General features: G+C 40.2%; 1 protein-coding gene across 7 annotated transcripts in view; it reads left to right on the top strand.

Annotated features, from left to right (window-relative positions):
* PTK2 (protein tyrosine kinase 2) overlaps positions 1–14,894 on the top strand; it is a 289,297-nt gene that overhangs the window by 192,025 nt on the left and 82,378 nt on the right. Inside the window, exon 24 of one of the 7 annotated variants that reach the window (XM_030795163.1) lies at positions 14,795–14,894. The exons of the other annotated variants lie outside the window; for them this stretch is intronic. Coding sequence (XP_030651023.1) covers positions 14,795–14,837 — 43 coding nt within the window. The 3' untranslated portion in view covers positions 14,838–14,894. The remainder of the gene's footprint in view (positions 1–14,794) is intronic. 7 annotated transcript variants of the gene reach the window in all.

Genomic DNA, 14,894 nt, shown 5'->3' with positions numbered 1-14,894 from the left:
AAACCTCCAGGCCAGGAGCCTAGCTAGCTAGATACAGGAAGGGTCACCCAGGCACTGAATTCAAGGCTTAGAACATATGAGTGATTCTTAATATTAAGGAATGCTCCACTGAGATAAATTATCTCCAAAAAGTATCCAATACATATTTTTAGAACTACATATAATTACTTCAAATATGTACGTGTAGTATAATTTATGGATATCTTCTTATATACTACTAGCACAGGTAATTGAGGATTCATTCATTCTGCATTGTTCTGTTTTATAAATGGTGTTTAACTTTGCGTTTTGAACATATACAATTGGGCTACCAAATAGGCCATCATTTTATATTATAAAATGTAACTATATAATATAATTGCTTACTTGGACATTTACATATAACAGTGTATCACAATAACTAGGTTATTAATTTTTTTCAAAATTTTTGTTATTTCCAGGATTTTAACAAAGAAATAATAAGTTTGGATAGCCCTTTGGTAGTTAAAATTATGGTAGTTAAAAATGTTTCCCAAATCCCATTCTTCTTCTCGACCTCGAAAGAATTCTCCTTCCCTACCTTGAAAGAATAGTTGCAAGTAGACTCAAATTACTGTGGGATTCCCCTCATCTTTAACTGGAGTATATGCATGTGTATTTTATTTTGTTGAGGCGGGGTCTCCTCTGTTGCCCAGGCTAGAGTGCAGTGTCACCATCTCCGCTGCCTGCAACCTGCACCTCCCATGCTCAAGTGATTCTCCCACCTTAGCCTCCCAAGTAGCTGGGACTACAGGCATGCACACCACACCACCACACCCAGCTAATTTTGTGTATTTTTGGTAGAGATGGGGTTTCCATTTTGCCCAGGCTGGTCTCAAACTCCAGAGCTCAAGCAATCCACCCACCTTGGCCTTTCAAAGTACTGAGATTACAGGCATGAGCCGCCATGCCCAGCCTTGTATATTTGTTTTTGACTATATTAGTTGAGAAGTGATTTTTGGTATGGAACTTGTTGGGCAAACTCATAGGAAAATCACCTTGGTCGTACTTTGATGAGGTGATGTCTGTGACTCAAGGAACCTGTCCTTCTTACATCCTGTTTACTTATTCATAGGTATGAATTCATTGAGAAGTAGAATGAGATTAACCTGCCAGTGGCCTATTATGAAGTATAAAAAATTCCTCAATAGGAATACTTTTAATTGATCAACAGTGAAATTTTCTTATAATGCGTACTCTAGCATTTTTGTGCTTTATGACTGTCAGGTTATAAGAGCACACTAAATAGTTTTTGAGTGAAAAATCATTTGGCCGGGCACGGTGGCTCACGCCTGTGATCCCAGCACTTTGGGAGGCCGAGGCAGTGGATCACCTGAGGTCAGGAGTTCGAGACAAACCTGGCCAACATGGTGAAACCCCGTCTCTACTAAAAATACAAAAATTAGCCGGGCGCGGTGGCAGGTACCTGTAATCCCAGCTACTCAAGAGGCTGAGGCAAGAGAGTCGCTTGAACCTGGGGAGGCAGAGGTTGCAGTGAGCCGATATCACGCCTTTGCACTCCAGCCTGGGAGACAAGAGTGAGACTTTGTCTCAAAAAAAAAAAAAAAAAAGGCATTTAATTCCTGGTTACTTCAGTTAATTCTTTGTTAGGTTCTATGACAGGGAAACCATAATAAACAGCTTTAGTATTTGCCTTTTTGCAGGTATGTTCAAAAATAATATGTCCCAACAGTACTCTTCTTGACTAAGGTGTTGGTACCACTATTTTAAAAAAGAACATCAGCTTTATCTCAGATTAGAAAAATATTTTAGGTTAATGTTAAAATTCTTAAATATATTTTGGGCAAATTAGGGCAGTAAACAAAATTATCACTTTAAAATTTTGTGTTATGATTTTTGTATATTTTAAAACTTTTTATTGATGTTTAATAAACACACCAAGAAGTGACAGCTTACTGGATTTCCACCAGTTGGATACTGTCTGTCACCAGCATCCAAAATGAAAATACTATCAGCACCCCAGAAATCTTCCACATGCCCCTTTCTAATCACTGTTCACCCTCCAAGGGTAACATCTATCTTGACCACAGATTGGTTCTGCCTGTTTTTGAACATGATATAAATGGTATCAGTCAGTACTTACTTTATATATATAACTTATTTTACTCAACAGTTTGTGGGATTAATCCATATTATTCATGTAGTTATACTCAATTCTCATTGTTGTATAGTGTTCCTTTTGTGAATATACTATAGTTTATTCCACTGTTGGTGGAAATTTGTATACTTCTAATTTGGGGCTATCAAGAATATTGCTCTGCGAAGTAGAGGATATAGTAAGTGGTGTGTATACAGATTTACCTGGGGCTTTATGTTCTAAAGAACACCAGTCTTGTAAGTATCACCTTGGAAAGCAGTCCATGATTTTGAACTGGTCTTCCATCATTGAGCTCTTTAGGAATATTTTTAGAAGCAGTACCATGTGCATTGATAGCAAGTCTCCATCCTCTGCAGTTAGCTCTTCTAGTTATAACATTGAAATAACTAATAGTTATGGAGCAATCTCTGTTGGCAGGCATTGTGCCATGAACTTTTATACACTACTTCACCTTAATCCTCACAGTCCTGGGACATATAGGTAGTATCTTCATTGTCAGTTTACGATGATGAGGAGACTGAAACTGTGTGGTTAGGCACCTGATAGAAGGACACAGAGCTGGAATTCAAGCCAGGTCCACCTGAGTCCAGAGCTTGAGCTATGAGCTGTCATGTTCTACTGACTGCCTTGATGTTTATTGGCTAGAAGTCATTAAGTGTGCCTGCCGTCTTATGATTTGGACTGGTGAGCAGGTTGTTAATATTGGTTAGTTAAAAAGGAAAAAGAAAGAAAAAATACTATTACAGAGAATTCCTGCAGCTTGTTTTCTTACGTTGTTTGAGTATCAACGAAAGTCCTTAAAAGGAATGGCAGCATCACTAGCAGATGCACAGAGGCCCTACCCACGGGCTTTGAGGGGGGACATGGCTTCCTTGTGTACTTTCAAAGTATTTTCTTACTGGTTTTACTTGTTTCATTGGCATATTTTGAGTGTGTTGTATTTTGCTTCTGTGGAACACAATTATTTCACATACAGTGGGGAGCCGGTTTGGAAGTTTTGAACAAGTCACCCAGAGTTGACTTCAAGCAGATCAGAGCCAAGCCATGGCACAGTGTCATCCAGAGAGCCTGCTGGGAACTGCTTCTACACAGAGCTTTCACTGCAGCTGGGGAGTGTTGGGATTTTTGTTTGGAGTTTTTGTTTTTGATTTTGTGTGTGTGTGTTTCTTTGGTTTTCGGTTTTTAGTTATTTGTCTTAACCATGTGCTGTCATGTTTTGCTTCTTAACTTTATCAAACAAAACCAGCCTTTGGGAGAGTGTTTGGTCATGGCTATAGCTTAGCTCAGCATGGGTGCAGACAGATTTTCTTACCTTTTTTGATATCGTGTCTCAGTATCATACCTAAGTGAAGTTGCAAGGCATCTAAGGAACACAAACTATTTCAGTTGATCTGTGAGACTGCCAGTTCAAGCTATTATAGCAACACCTTGAGAGTAAATGGGCATGTGTGCGTGTATAAATTTTTCAAAGAATGTTTAAAAGATTATGTGGCCTTGGGCAAGTTACTAAGCCTCCCTTGTAAGAGCAAGATCACAAATACTACCCATATTCTCAAGATTAAATAAATAATCTGGCTGGGCGCAGTGGCTCACGCTTGTAATCTCAGCATTTTGGGAGGTCGAGGCAGGTGGATCACCTGAGGTCAGGAGTTCAAGACCAGCCTGGCCAACATGGTGAAACCCCGCCTCTATTAAAAATACAAAAAAATAGCCGGGCGCGGTGGCAGATGCCTGTGAATCCCAGCTACTCAGGAGGCTAAGGCAGGAGAATCGCATGAACCCAGGAGGCAGCGGTTGCAGTGAGCCGAGATCGTGCCATTGCACTCCAGCCTGGGCAACAAGAGTGAAACTCTGTCTCAAACAAACAGATAAATAAATAATCATGTCCATTGCTCATGGTAAGCACACACACTGTGTTAGCTAATTTAGAAGTAGGTAGTAGTAACAACAAAGCTTTTCCTGAAAATCCAGAAGGGACCTGGTGATCTTAGAGTACAGAAGAGTTATCAGTTATAGTTAGACATCCTTAAAAATATGTAGTTACTTGTATTTAATTTTAAGGTAACCAGTAACAGAATCGTGCAAAATTATGAGCTTTGGAATGACAGATCTCACTTTGAATCCTGGCCCCACCACTTAATATCCTTGGGGAACATCTTTAACTTTTCTTTATCTACTTTTTTTTTTTTTTTTTTTTTTTGAGATGGAGTCTCACACTGTCATCTAGGCTGGTGTGCTGGGGCGCAATCTCTGCTCGCTGCAGCCTCCACCTCCCTGGTTCAAGCAGTTCTCTTGCCTCACCCTGCCGAATAGCTAAGATTACAGGCGCGCACCACTGTGCCGGGCTACTTTTTTTTGTATTTTTAGTAGAGACGGGGTTTCACCATGTTGGCCAGGCTGGTCCTGAACTCCTGACCTCAAGTGATCCACCCTCCTGGGCCTCCCAAAGTGCTGGGATTACAGGCATGAGCCACCGTGCCCGGCCTTCTTTCTCTACTTTTCTGAAAAGTTTAGTACTCTTTCTACTCAGTAGCTACTTTCTAGGGTTCTTGTGAGATTTGAATTGAGTGTTAACTATTCTTATTATTCAGGTAATAAGAATACCAAGATACTTGTTATCAAAATACCAAGCACATCTTTTTAATGTTTTATAGATGTATTATAGAGATATGAATTTTAAAATATTAATCTGTGAACAGCATCTTAAACATGTTTAATCTGTTTTGGATTCTTCACTTACCCCACAACACGAACTTTAAATTAGAAGTTCTAGGTTTGATTAATGACATGAAATTGCTTGTACTACTGTGTTTTTTTAAGTGATTTTGTATTTGCTTCCAAAATTCCTTTCAAAGGTGGTGTCTAAATTCCTCCTTAGTCATTATACCAGTATTTTTTTTTTTTTTGGCATTGCTATCCTATTGGGTCTAGATATTATCTGGAAGACTAATCTGTTTCACAATTTTAGCTATGGACATTTAAAATGTTCACAGCATGTGAATTTTAGGAGTTTTTTGTTTGTGTTCTGTTTTGGCTCTCAGTCTTCCCAGTGATAAAAAACAAACTGCAAATCTGAATTTAATAGGAATTTAATGTAAAATGTAAATTGTTTCTACTGAAAATTATATCTTAGCTGCTTCATATCTAACAATAATTCTTACCCCTTATTGGTTCTCACCCACACATCCCTATCGTAGTTCTGTCTTTGCACAATTTGCCAAAGTGCACAATTTGGCACTTTGAAACCAATAACTTAACATCCACCTCTCTTTCTCTGCCTTAACCTTTTTCTCAAACTTGCATTTTAGCAATACCTTTTGTATTATGTTTTTAGTGCTTGCTCTGGGAATTACAGTATACATCTTAACTTTTCATAGTTTACTTAGAGTTAATCATTATACTTCATATAAAATGCAGAAACTGCCAGCAGGAATGTCCATTTGCCACCACCTTGGTCCATTATGCTGAAGTTGTCATGTATGTTACATTCACATATGCCGTTAACCCCACAAAATGTCCTAGTTTATGATTTTTATCTTAAATACCATTTTAAATAAAGTAAGGAAACTCCTCTATATTTAACTTCGTACAGTGCTCCATTCTTCTTGAAGAGCTTATTTCCATTTGGTTTCCCATCAGATGAATAATTTTTTTTAGCATTTCTTGTGGTGCAGATCAGTTGGTGGTGAATTCTATCAGTTTTATATTATCTAAAAATGAGTTGAACTTAACTTTGTTGATAGGAATTTTGGGTTGACAGAGTTGTAATTTTTTTTTTCCCAGCGCCTTAAAGATGTTCTTTTACTGTCTTCAGCCCTGTTATGTTCAATGAGAAGTCACTGGCCATACAATTGTTACTTTGTATGCAGTGTGTGTTTTTTTCTGACAGCTTCCATGATTTTCTTTCTTTGATTTTTCAACAATTTAAGTAGGATGTGCTTGGGTGTGGTTTTCTTAATGTCACTTGTGTTTAGGATTTGCTGAGCCTCTTGAATCTATAAACATATCTTTTGTAAAATTTAGAAAAACTTAGATCATTATTTCTTCAGATACTTTTTCTGTTCTATTTCCCTCTCTTCTTCTGAGATTCCAGTCGCATGTGTGTTAAGACTTCTGATGGTGTCCTTCAGGCTGAGTCCCAGAAGCTCTCGTTGTCACCTTCTCTTCCCCTTCCTCTTCCTCCTCTCCCCATTCCTGACCTTCCCCGCTTCAGATTGAATCATTTTTATTGACTTATCTTTAGGTACCCTAACTCCTTTTCTGTCATCCCCATCCTACTGATGACTTCATCCAATGGAGATTTTATTTCATATACTGTATTTTTTGGTAATAGAATTTTTGTTTGGCTCTTTTTTTTTTGTATTCTGTTTCTCTGCTGACATTTCCTATCATTTCATCCATTATGAATAAATTTTCTTTTATGCCCTTGAATATAATAGCTTCTTTTAAATCCTTGCTGATTTCAACATCTGAGTCATCTTTAGAATCAGCCTCCTTTAATTTTCTTTTCCTCTTGAGAATGGGTCACATTTTTTTTTTTTTGTATATCAAGAAATGTTAGATTATATCCTAGACATTGTGGCTGATGGGTAGGTAGCAGAGCCTCTTTCCACTGTGAGCAGCAGTGCAGATCTCTGTTCAATTATTTTAGCCTTAGCTGGGCTGCTTGGAGTCTGTACTGTGTGTGCATGCTTCTAGCATCAGCAGAGATTTGTGCAGAATATATACTCAGAATTTGAAGCACTCCTTCTCTGGCTGTCTTCATTCTGGGATTTCTCCCTTCACTTTTTTCCGATTACCTTTTTGCTAGCTGTAGTTGCTCCAAACTCATTCTCTGGTTATTCAAGCCAGTAACACTGGCGCCTGCCTTCTCACTAATGGCCATTAAAAAGTGGGGACCCACCCAGTGCCGTTCTCTTCCTTCTCATGACAGCTCCCTCCAGAATCTGGCTGCCTATGGTTGCTCTCACATGCTGTCACAGTTGTTTCTTATATCCAGAGTGTAGTTCCTGTCTGCAAGAGGGTTGGTCAAATAAGAGCTACTCACATGTAGCGGAAACAGAAAAAGGTGTCAACATTTTAAAGTAACATTTGCAGTGGCTCATGCCTATTTGTAATCTCAGCAACTCAGGAGGCTGAGATGGGAGGATCACATGAGCCCAGGAGGCCGAGGCTGCAGTGAGCCGTGCTCGAGCCACTGCACTCCCGCCTGGGTGACAGAGGAAAACCCCAATTCAAAAAAATAGAAAAAAATAAAGGTACGGTCTTAGTGGATATCAGGGTTTTTTTTTTTTTTTTAATAATTTTGAGATCGATATAGCACAATAACCAAACTAAAGACTTTATTTACTGCAGTTGGAGAAACAGTGAGAGAAATGTGATTTCAGTATATCCATGAAGCTGGATTTCCAGTCCACCACTGGCGACTAAAGGCGATAATCTCCAGCATCACTGCTTATGAGAAAAGAGAAAAAGAGCAGAGGCATAAGCAGTAACGCTGTGATCATGGCCTTTAGCTACTAGGTCAGCTACTTCCAGGTATGCCATCCCTAGCTTCATCTCAAACCTCAGACTTGTTTTCTGCAAAGACGGTAGGGTTTTGTTTGGTTTTGTTTTGTTTTTAAAAGGTCAATTCCATTCCTTTGTGGTGAGGCAGTGTTGACTAATTATAAGAGATCATGTTTCAAAACTGGTATTCCCATGAACTTGCCAAAACAAGCCAGTTCCCGCTTGACTTTTTTCCCTTCAAATTTATTGCTGTTCTTTCTCTGGGTGTTTTCCAGATTAACTTAAATAACTGCAAACCCAGACTGATTTTATGTCCAAAGCAAATTTTATGATCAGGATCATAAAACAGATCCTTTGTTTTACATGATTCCTTCGTTTAAGTATCAAAATCCAATTTTTTAAAAAAGTTTTCCTTCCCATATTTAATAAAGCAAAAAGTATTTATTACATTTAAAAGGAGAAATGTTTTGTATTTGCAAAGAGAAAAGTTAGTAGTACAGTCAGTCTCAGGGAAAATATTACAGAAATAAAGACAAAAACACAGTTCTTTCCTAGTGGTAAATAAGGCAGGTAAAAGTACAGAGCTAATTAATATTTACTTAGAAGTTTACTCATTTTTATAAATACATATGTTATTTCTCCATTCTAACAATAGTTAGGGTAGACTGTGATTTTTACTTGTAAATGAGAAAACAGGTTCAAGTAGGCAGGATCTCCTCTGGGATTGCATAACTCACCAGAGAAGCAGCTTCTATATCTATCTGTTGCTTCTTCTGGGACATCTGAAGAAAAACACTCAGAATCAATTGGCCTTTTCTACTTCTGAAAATTGCCTTTGTTGCAGCTGTGTTTTTGTGTCTTAGCTGTCCATGCTGGAAATGAAGGACCACTTTCTTGCTCACCATCAAGTTGTATAGGGAATGTTGCAGGCCAAAAGAAGAAAATCAGAGCAACTGTTTTTATGTCCTTTTACTGTGAATTGATCACTTCAATGATTTTAAAGTAAGAGAAGTAAAAAATAAAACTGACACTAAATAAAGTACTCCTTTCCCCTCTTCAGGATTCTGTTCCTCAGTGGTGCACGTGGATCAACAAAGTGTAATTATTGTTGTGCTAATGTTTGTTAAATGACAAGTCTCAGCTTTCATTGTTCCATCTGTTTGCAAGTTTGAGACTTGGAAACCACCATTCTGGGAAAAAAATGAGGGCTCATTTGTTGCCAGTTCACGTTAGGCAGCTAAGAGCTTTCAGATGGAATGTATTGCTACTAAAAATATTTATAGTTTGGGAAAATATGCTTCAGTTTGACCTCCTTGATACTCTGCACATTCTAGTTTGTTACTGTGGATTCTTCAGCAGCTGTAAAGAGAAAAGTTCAGTACTGTCTCCTTGTGCCCTCCTACTCCATCTATGGACTGGTCTTCCCATTGTAAAAACAGATATTTTTTATGAGTTATTTATATTCTTATTTCCTCTGAGCAGCAAATTATGGTTTCTCAGAAGCGTTTTGACAGGCTATTTTGGGTATGAGAATGAAGTAGTGAGATTGAAGGAACTTGCTCCCAGTTGTCATTATGTTCTTTGAGGAACAAGTCTGGGATGTTTAATTAAATATCAAAGTGTCTATAATATGCAAGTGATACTTAGCTTACAGGAGAAATTAGATTCATGTCTGACAGCTGTAGGGAGCTTACAAGCTAAATTCCACAACATGGCGATATGTGATTAAGGGCTGAAATGAAACATTCAGACAGTAAATTCAGTGAGTCAGAGAATAGGGGAAGTGTGTGTAGGTAGAAATATCAGGGCAGATGGAGCCTGCAAGAGTCTTCTTGTGGCAAGGGACTTCACAGGGCCCTTTTAGAGATGCTTGGGGAAAACAGTAAGTAGCCTTGAGATCAGAGTGGCCCATTTCACAGAACAGTCTGTGTGAAATAACACTGCCTGATGAGAACCCATTTAAAACTGAGTTCCCGTTGCCTTGAAGAATGTGTCCCACTTAACCTTCTCTTAGCTTGCCTGTGTTTTAATTATTTGAAGGAGTAGAAGAAAAGACACTCGTTTTTCCTAATTTTTTTTCTTGATTTTTATGGACTTTTTACCTGTTTAAAACTAAAGCTTTTAGGAACTCTGACTGAGGGTGTGGTGTTTATTTAAGGGTCAGGCGATAGAGAGCAGGGCACTGTAAAACCACTAACCAGGGATGTGCTTCTCTCTGAGGCCAGCTAGGCCTTCTTTGCTCCTGGTCTCTGACTGGTCTCCTGCTCCCAGTGACCATCTTGAAGAAAGCTGCCTGCAGGTCCTTTCCTGTTTGGCCAGTTGAGAGAACAGGGGCTGGGCATGGTGGCTCACATCTGTAATCCCAATACTTTGAGAGGCTGAGGTGGGAGGATCACTCCAGCCCAGGAGTTCAAGACCAGCCTGGGTAACACAGTGAGATTTTTATTTATTATTTAATTGTTACAAAAAATAAAAAAGAATCAGCCAGGCCTGGTGATGCACCTGTGGTCCCAGCTACTCGGAGGGCTGAGGTGGGAGGATTATTTGAGTCCAGGAATGATTGTGCCACTGAACTCCAGCCTAGGCTACAGTTAGACCCTGTCTCAAAAAAAGAAAAAAGAAATTGGCCAGGCACAGTGGCTCATACCTATAATCCCAGCACTTTGGGAGGCCAAGGCAGGGGGATCACTTGAGCCCGGGAGTTTGAGACCAGCCTGGGCAATAATAGTGAAACCCTGTCTCTTTAAAAATAAAAATAAATTTAAAAAGAACAGGAAGCTTGATAATGTGCTCTTCTTCACTAGTCAGTAGACCTGCTGGACTGATAGGGCTTTATTCATCCATTTACCTGTCATTTATTAATTCCTATTATGCTTCAGGGTCTGTGCTAATTCTGAGCATTTGAAAATGGGCCTTCAGGTAACAACTCTTGGCCTAATGGGAGCAAAAGTCTAACAAACAGATATTTACAATGCCTTTTGGCAAGAGTTAAGAGCAAGTTAGGCACTAGTTTCTTTGGAAAAGAGTAAGGAGAGTAATGTAACTTAGCCTAAAGGGAGGAGGGAGCTTCAGGGAGGATTTTTCTGGAGGAACTACTATTTGACACTTGAAATACAAGTAAGAGTTGGCCAGAGAAAGAAGAGAAAGGTGTTCCAGGCAAGAGACACAACATAAAGAGGCATGGGAGAGCATAATGAGTTCAGAGAACTTGCCACGACATAAAGGAAGAAGGGCTATAGGTGAGGAAAAAGGGAAGTGAAGCGAGATTAATCACTTCACTTTTAAAAACAATGGTAGTTCCCGCCATGTGTGCACATGCCCTAGCTCTAAAATAGATACATACTTTTAACTCCTTTAGCAGCCTTTTGAGGTATGGATTTACTGGTGTTTTATAACCTAAAAAGTTGAGATATACCCTCCCACGTTTTCACTGGTAAATGTTCAGGACTGGTTGAAGCTATATTAGCTCATACCAAAGTATCAATTCCTATTCCTTATAGTTGTAACGTCTTTACATTTGTCAAGTTCCAAAGACGTTGTATATCAGTGACTGTTTTAGCAGGCATATTCTTGATCTGTTGGTTTGATTGATGGCCAGTCTTAGTAGTTGTATTGCTATCACTTCATAGGTGATTAGATGGATTTGTAAAAAGACATGGTTGCTCCTTTGTATCTCAAGCTCTACTTGGATATTAACTCATTTGAAATATTTGCACAGGCATATGGTGTAAGCCTGTAGTCCCAGTTACTCTGGAACCCAGGAGTTCAGGACCAGCCTGAGCAACTTAGTACCACTCCATCTCTTTTAAAAATAATAATAATAATAAATAAATAAATAAAGGTAGGAGGCCAGGCGTGGTGGCTCATGCCTATAATCCCAGCACTTTGGAAGGCCAAGGCAGGCAGATCACTTGAGGTCAGGAGTTCGAAAGCAGCCTGGCCAACATGGTAAAACTCCATCTCTACTAAAAATACAAAAAATTAGCCAGGCATGGTGGCACATGCACCTGTGGTCCCAGCTACTTGGGAGGCTGAGGCAGGAGAATCACTTGAACCTGGGAGGTAGAGGTTGCAGTGAGCTGAGATCGTGCCACTGCACTTCAGCCTATGCAACAGAGCAAGACTCTGCCCCAAAAACAAAAAAGAAAGAAAGAAAAAGACTTAGAGCTCTTTGTGGGAATGGTAGCCATTAGCTATACAGGATATTATCTGATGGGAAATTTCTAATAGTTTTTTCTATTTTTAAAAGCTTCTTGCATTTCAGAGCTCGTCACATAGGTTGTCTAATTTTCATTTGGATCTTCGCAACAACCCTTCAAGATAGGTAGTTAGGGAGGTACCCCATTTTGTGGATGAGGCTTGGAGGGACAGAGTTGTCCATGGTCATCTAACCTGTCTGTGGCAGAATTTAAACCTGATGTCAGTGTGACTCAAACTCCTTGAGTTTGATTGAGCCTTGCTGTTTTCCCATTCAGTTTTTTTTTTAATCACTAATGATCCCTGAATTTACTCAGCTTAGTTAAACATCTAATAGGTCATGATAATGCATGTATTGTATCTATATGCAGTATTTGTTCATTTAGCAAATATTTAAGTGTCAGCTGTGTGCCAGGCACTGTTTCATTCAAAGTATAACAAAAGGTGTTTTTTTAAGTCATAAATTAAAATACATAAGGAAAATTGAAATATGAAGGTATTTATTTTCACATAAGAAATGGACAGAAAGCATTGCTGTGCTTTGGTCATGTAATGCTCGTTACATTACCAAAAGCACACAAACATTATGTGCTTGGTGTGAGTCTGTAACTGTGACCTGCTGAGATGCTGGGACTCTTCCTCCCTAACCAGCCCCAGTGCCTGGGACAGTGTCCTCTCCCCCTTAGTTCTGCAGCTAGAATGTACCAGGCCAAACTCTTCTCTAGTGCTCATCACAACATTTGTGTCCTGTTTCAGGTGTTTGTTGTTGTTGTTATTTTTTGATTCTTTTTTTTTTTTTTTTTTTTGAGACAAGTCTCACTCTGTCACCCAGGCTGGAGTGCAGTGGTGCTATCTTGGCTCACTGCAGCCTCCACCTCCCAGACTCAAGCGATCCTCCCACCTCAGCCTCCCAGAATGCTGGGATTACAGGCATAAGCCAACTTGCCTGGCTGTGTTTCAAGGTTTTGAGTTTTCTTTTCTCTTAGAGCACCTCAAAGACCTCGTCATGTGCATCTTACACAGAGCAAGTTAGCAAAGTTAGCAAATACTTGCTGAATGAGCAGCCCTCAAGTAAATGCCATTGGAAATGCCCACTGATGAGAACTAACGCTTATAGCAGATGCTCTCACAGCCATGATCTCCCTTAATCCTCCCAGCAGCTGAGGGGAGCGTGCTTCTGATTGGAGGGGCAGGGCAGAGAGAGTGGCCCTCTCAGGACCCCTGTGCTCCTTCCCCAGACCTGGCCCCAAACTTCCCTGCACCACTCACCAGGACTCACCTGGGCCTGGCACATGGGACCAGGTTCCCAACAGTGCTGGCACCTAGTGAGCATCTTGCATGTCTGTCAAGGCTGCTGCACAATTCTTAAATACTGTGAAAAGTTTTGTGGTGTTTGCTGAGCCACGATCATCTAACTGGAGCAAGAAAGAAACCAAAATTATATCTTGAGAATGGAGTGGGACTTTTGATTAAAAGCTTTTATGTAAATGCTTATGTGATTTTTGTTTTTTTTGAGGTGGAGTCTCATTCTGTTGCCCAGGCTGGAGTGCAGTGGCATGATCTCAGCTCACCACAGCCTCCGCCTCCCGGGTTCAAGGATTCTCCTGCCTCAGCCTCCTGAGTAGCTGGAACTACAGGCATGCACCACCACACCAGGCTAATTTTTGAATTTTTAGTAGAGACGGGTTTCACTATGTTGGCCAGGCTGGTCTTGAACTCCTGACCTCGTGATCTGCCCACCTCGGCCTCCCAAAGTGCTGGGATTACAGGCGTGAGCCACCGTGCCCGGTCCTGATGTGATCATTTATCGAGGCAGACATTCCCTTTTGTTTGGGGATGAAAAAAGTCTTAACATTTGTAGTGATGGTTTGCTGACTTGGGGCAGTTATGAAATATATTTATCTCTTTTCCTGACTCAAAAGGTGACTGTGTAAGTTGAGTTGTGTGAGAAACAGCACACTCTAGCCTCCAGCCAAGCAGGAATGTCTTTTTAAACAGTTGAGCAAATTCCCAGATTAGAAAGTCTGGTGCACTGATGTCACTGTTTCCTGAGTAATTTCTGGGTGGTTGTTTACTGCACACTATCTAGCAGGAGCCTAGAAACTTTGAATGAGTGTCATTATTAGAACTCTAGAGTTGTAGGAATGTAAGAAGAGCTGTTTGCCACAGTTAGGACGAGGGTTTCAAACTGACTGCTGAGCCCTGGGGCATCTGCATGGAATGGGAAACTAGCAAAGTCTCGCTTTGGCTGCATTCTGAGGGGTTTATTGATGGCAGACAGCCAAGATGAAGAAGCTGCCTAGCAGTCGCTGCAGCGGCTGCAGCATTATGTGGAACTTCAGATAGCTTCTGAGTAGTCAAGCATGGTAAGTAGCAGTGTTACCAACTATGGGGTTTCCAGCTTAAAGCAAGTAGTATTTTCAGATGCACTTGTAAATACTGTCGTGTTTTTGCTTATTTTCCTGATCAGATAAAGCACTGGTTAAGCTGAACGATAGGAAGATTGTATTGAGCAATTTAGGGAGATTATTGGCAGATTGCTAATTGATCACGTAAGTGCTGGCGTGATCACATTATGTGTGAAAAGAATCTGTCCTCAGACATGTATATGCTTGATAAAGTGCTGCGTGGGTTTCTCAGAGAAATTCTCTAATGCTCAAGATCGACTTTGGCGTGCAAACATTTCATCTTGGCCCGTCCTTCATTTTCTGCAACTTCTTTTTCTTACCTATGGCTGTGCTTTAAATGGGACTTGCCCATTGGACCAAGGCTATTCTAGAATCATTTTGTGAAGAGTTAGAAACCTGATCCATCTTTCCCCTGTGTATAGGATCCTTATTGTTATCATCTACTGTTAGCCCAACTGGTGTTCCTTAGATAACTCAGGGTGGGGTCTAGTGTGTGCTAACTCTGGGTTGTCAGCTCCCCTAAGACAATGTGTTGTCTCTCTAGCACAATCCTGGAGGAGAGAAGGCTCAGCAAGAAGAGCGCATGAGGATGGAGTCCAGAAGACAGGCCACAGTGTCCTGGACTCCGGAGGGTCTGATGAAGC

The sequence above is a fragment of the Nomascus leucogenys genome, chromosome 16 (genome assembly GCF_006542625.1).
Source record: "Nomascus leucogenys isolate Asia chromosome 16, Asia_NLE_v1, whole genome shotgun sequence".
Taxonomy (NCBI): domain Eukaryota; kingdom Metazoa; phylum Chordata; class Mammalia; order Primates; family Hylobatidae; genus Nomascus; species Nomascus leucogenys.
The sequence above is the reverse complement of the archived record's forward strand: the minus strand, read 5'-3'. Positions and strand labels throughout refer to the sequence as shown.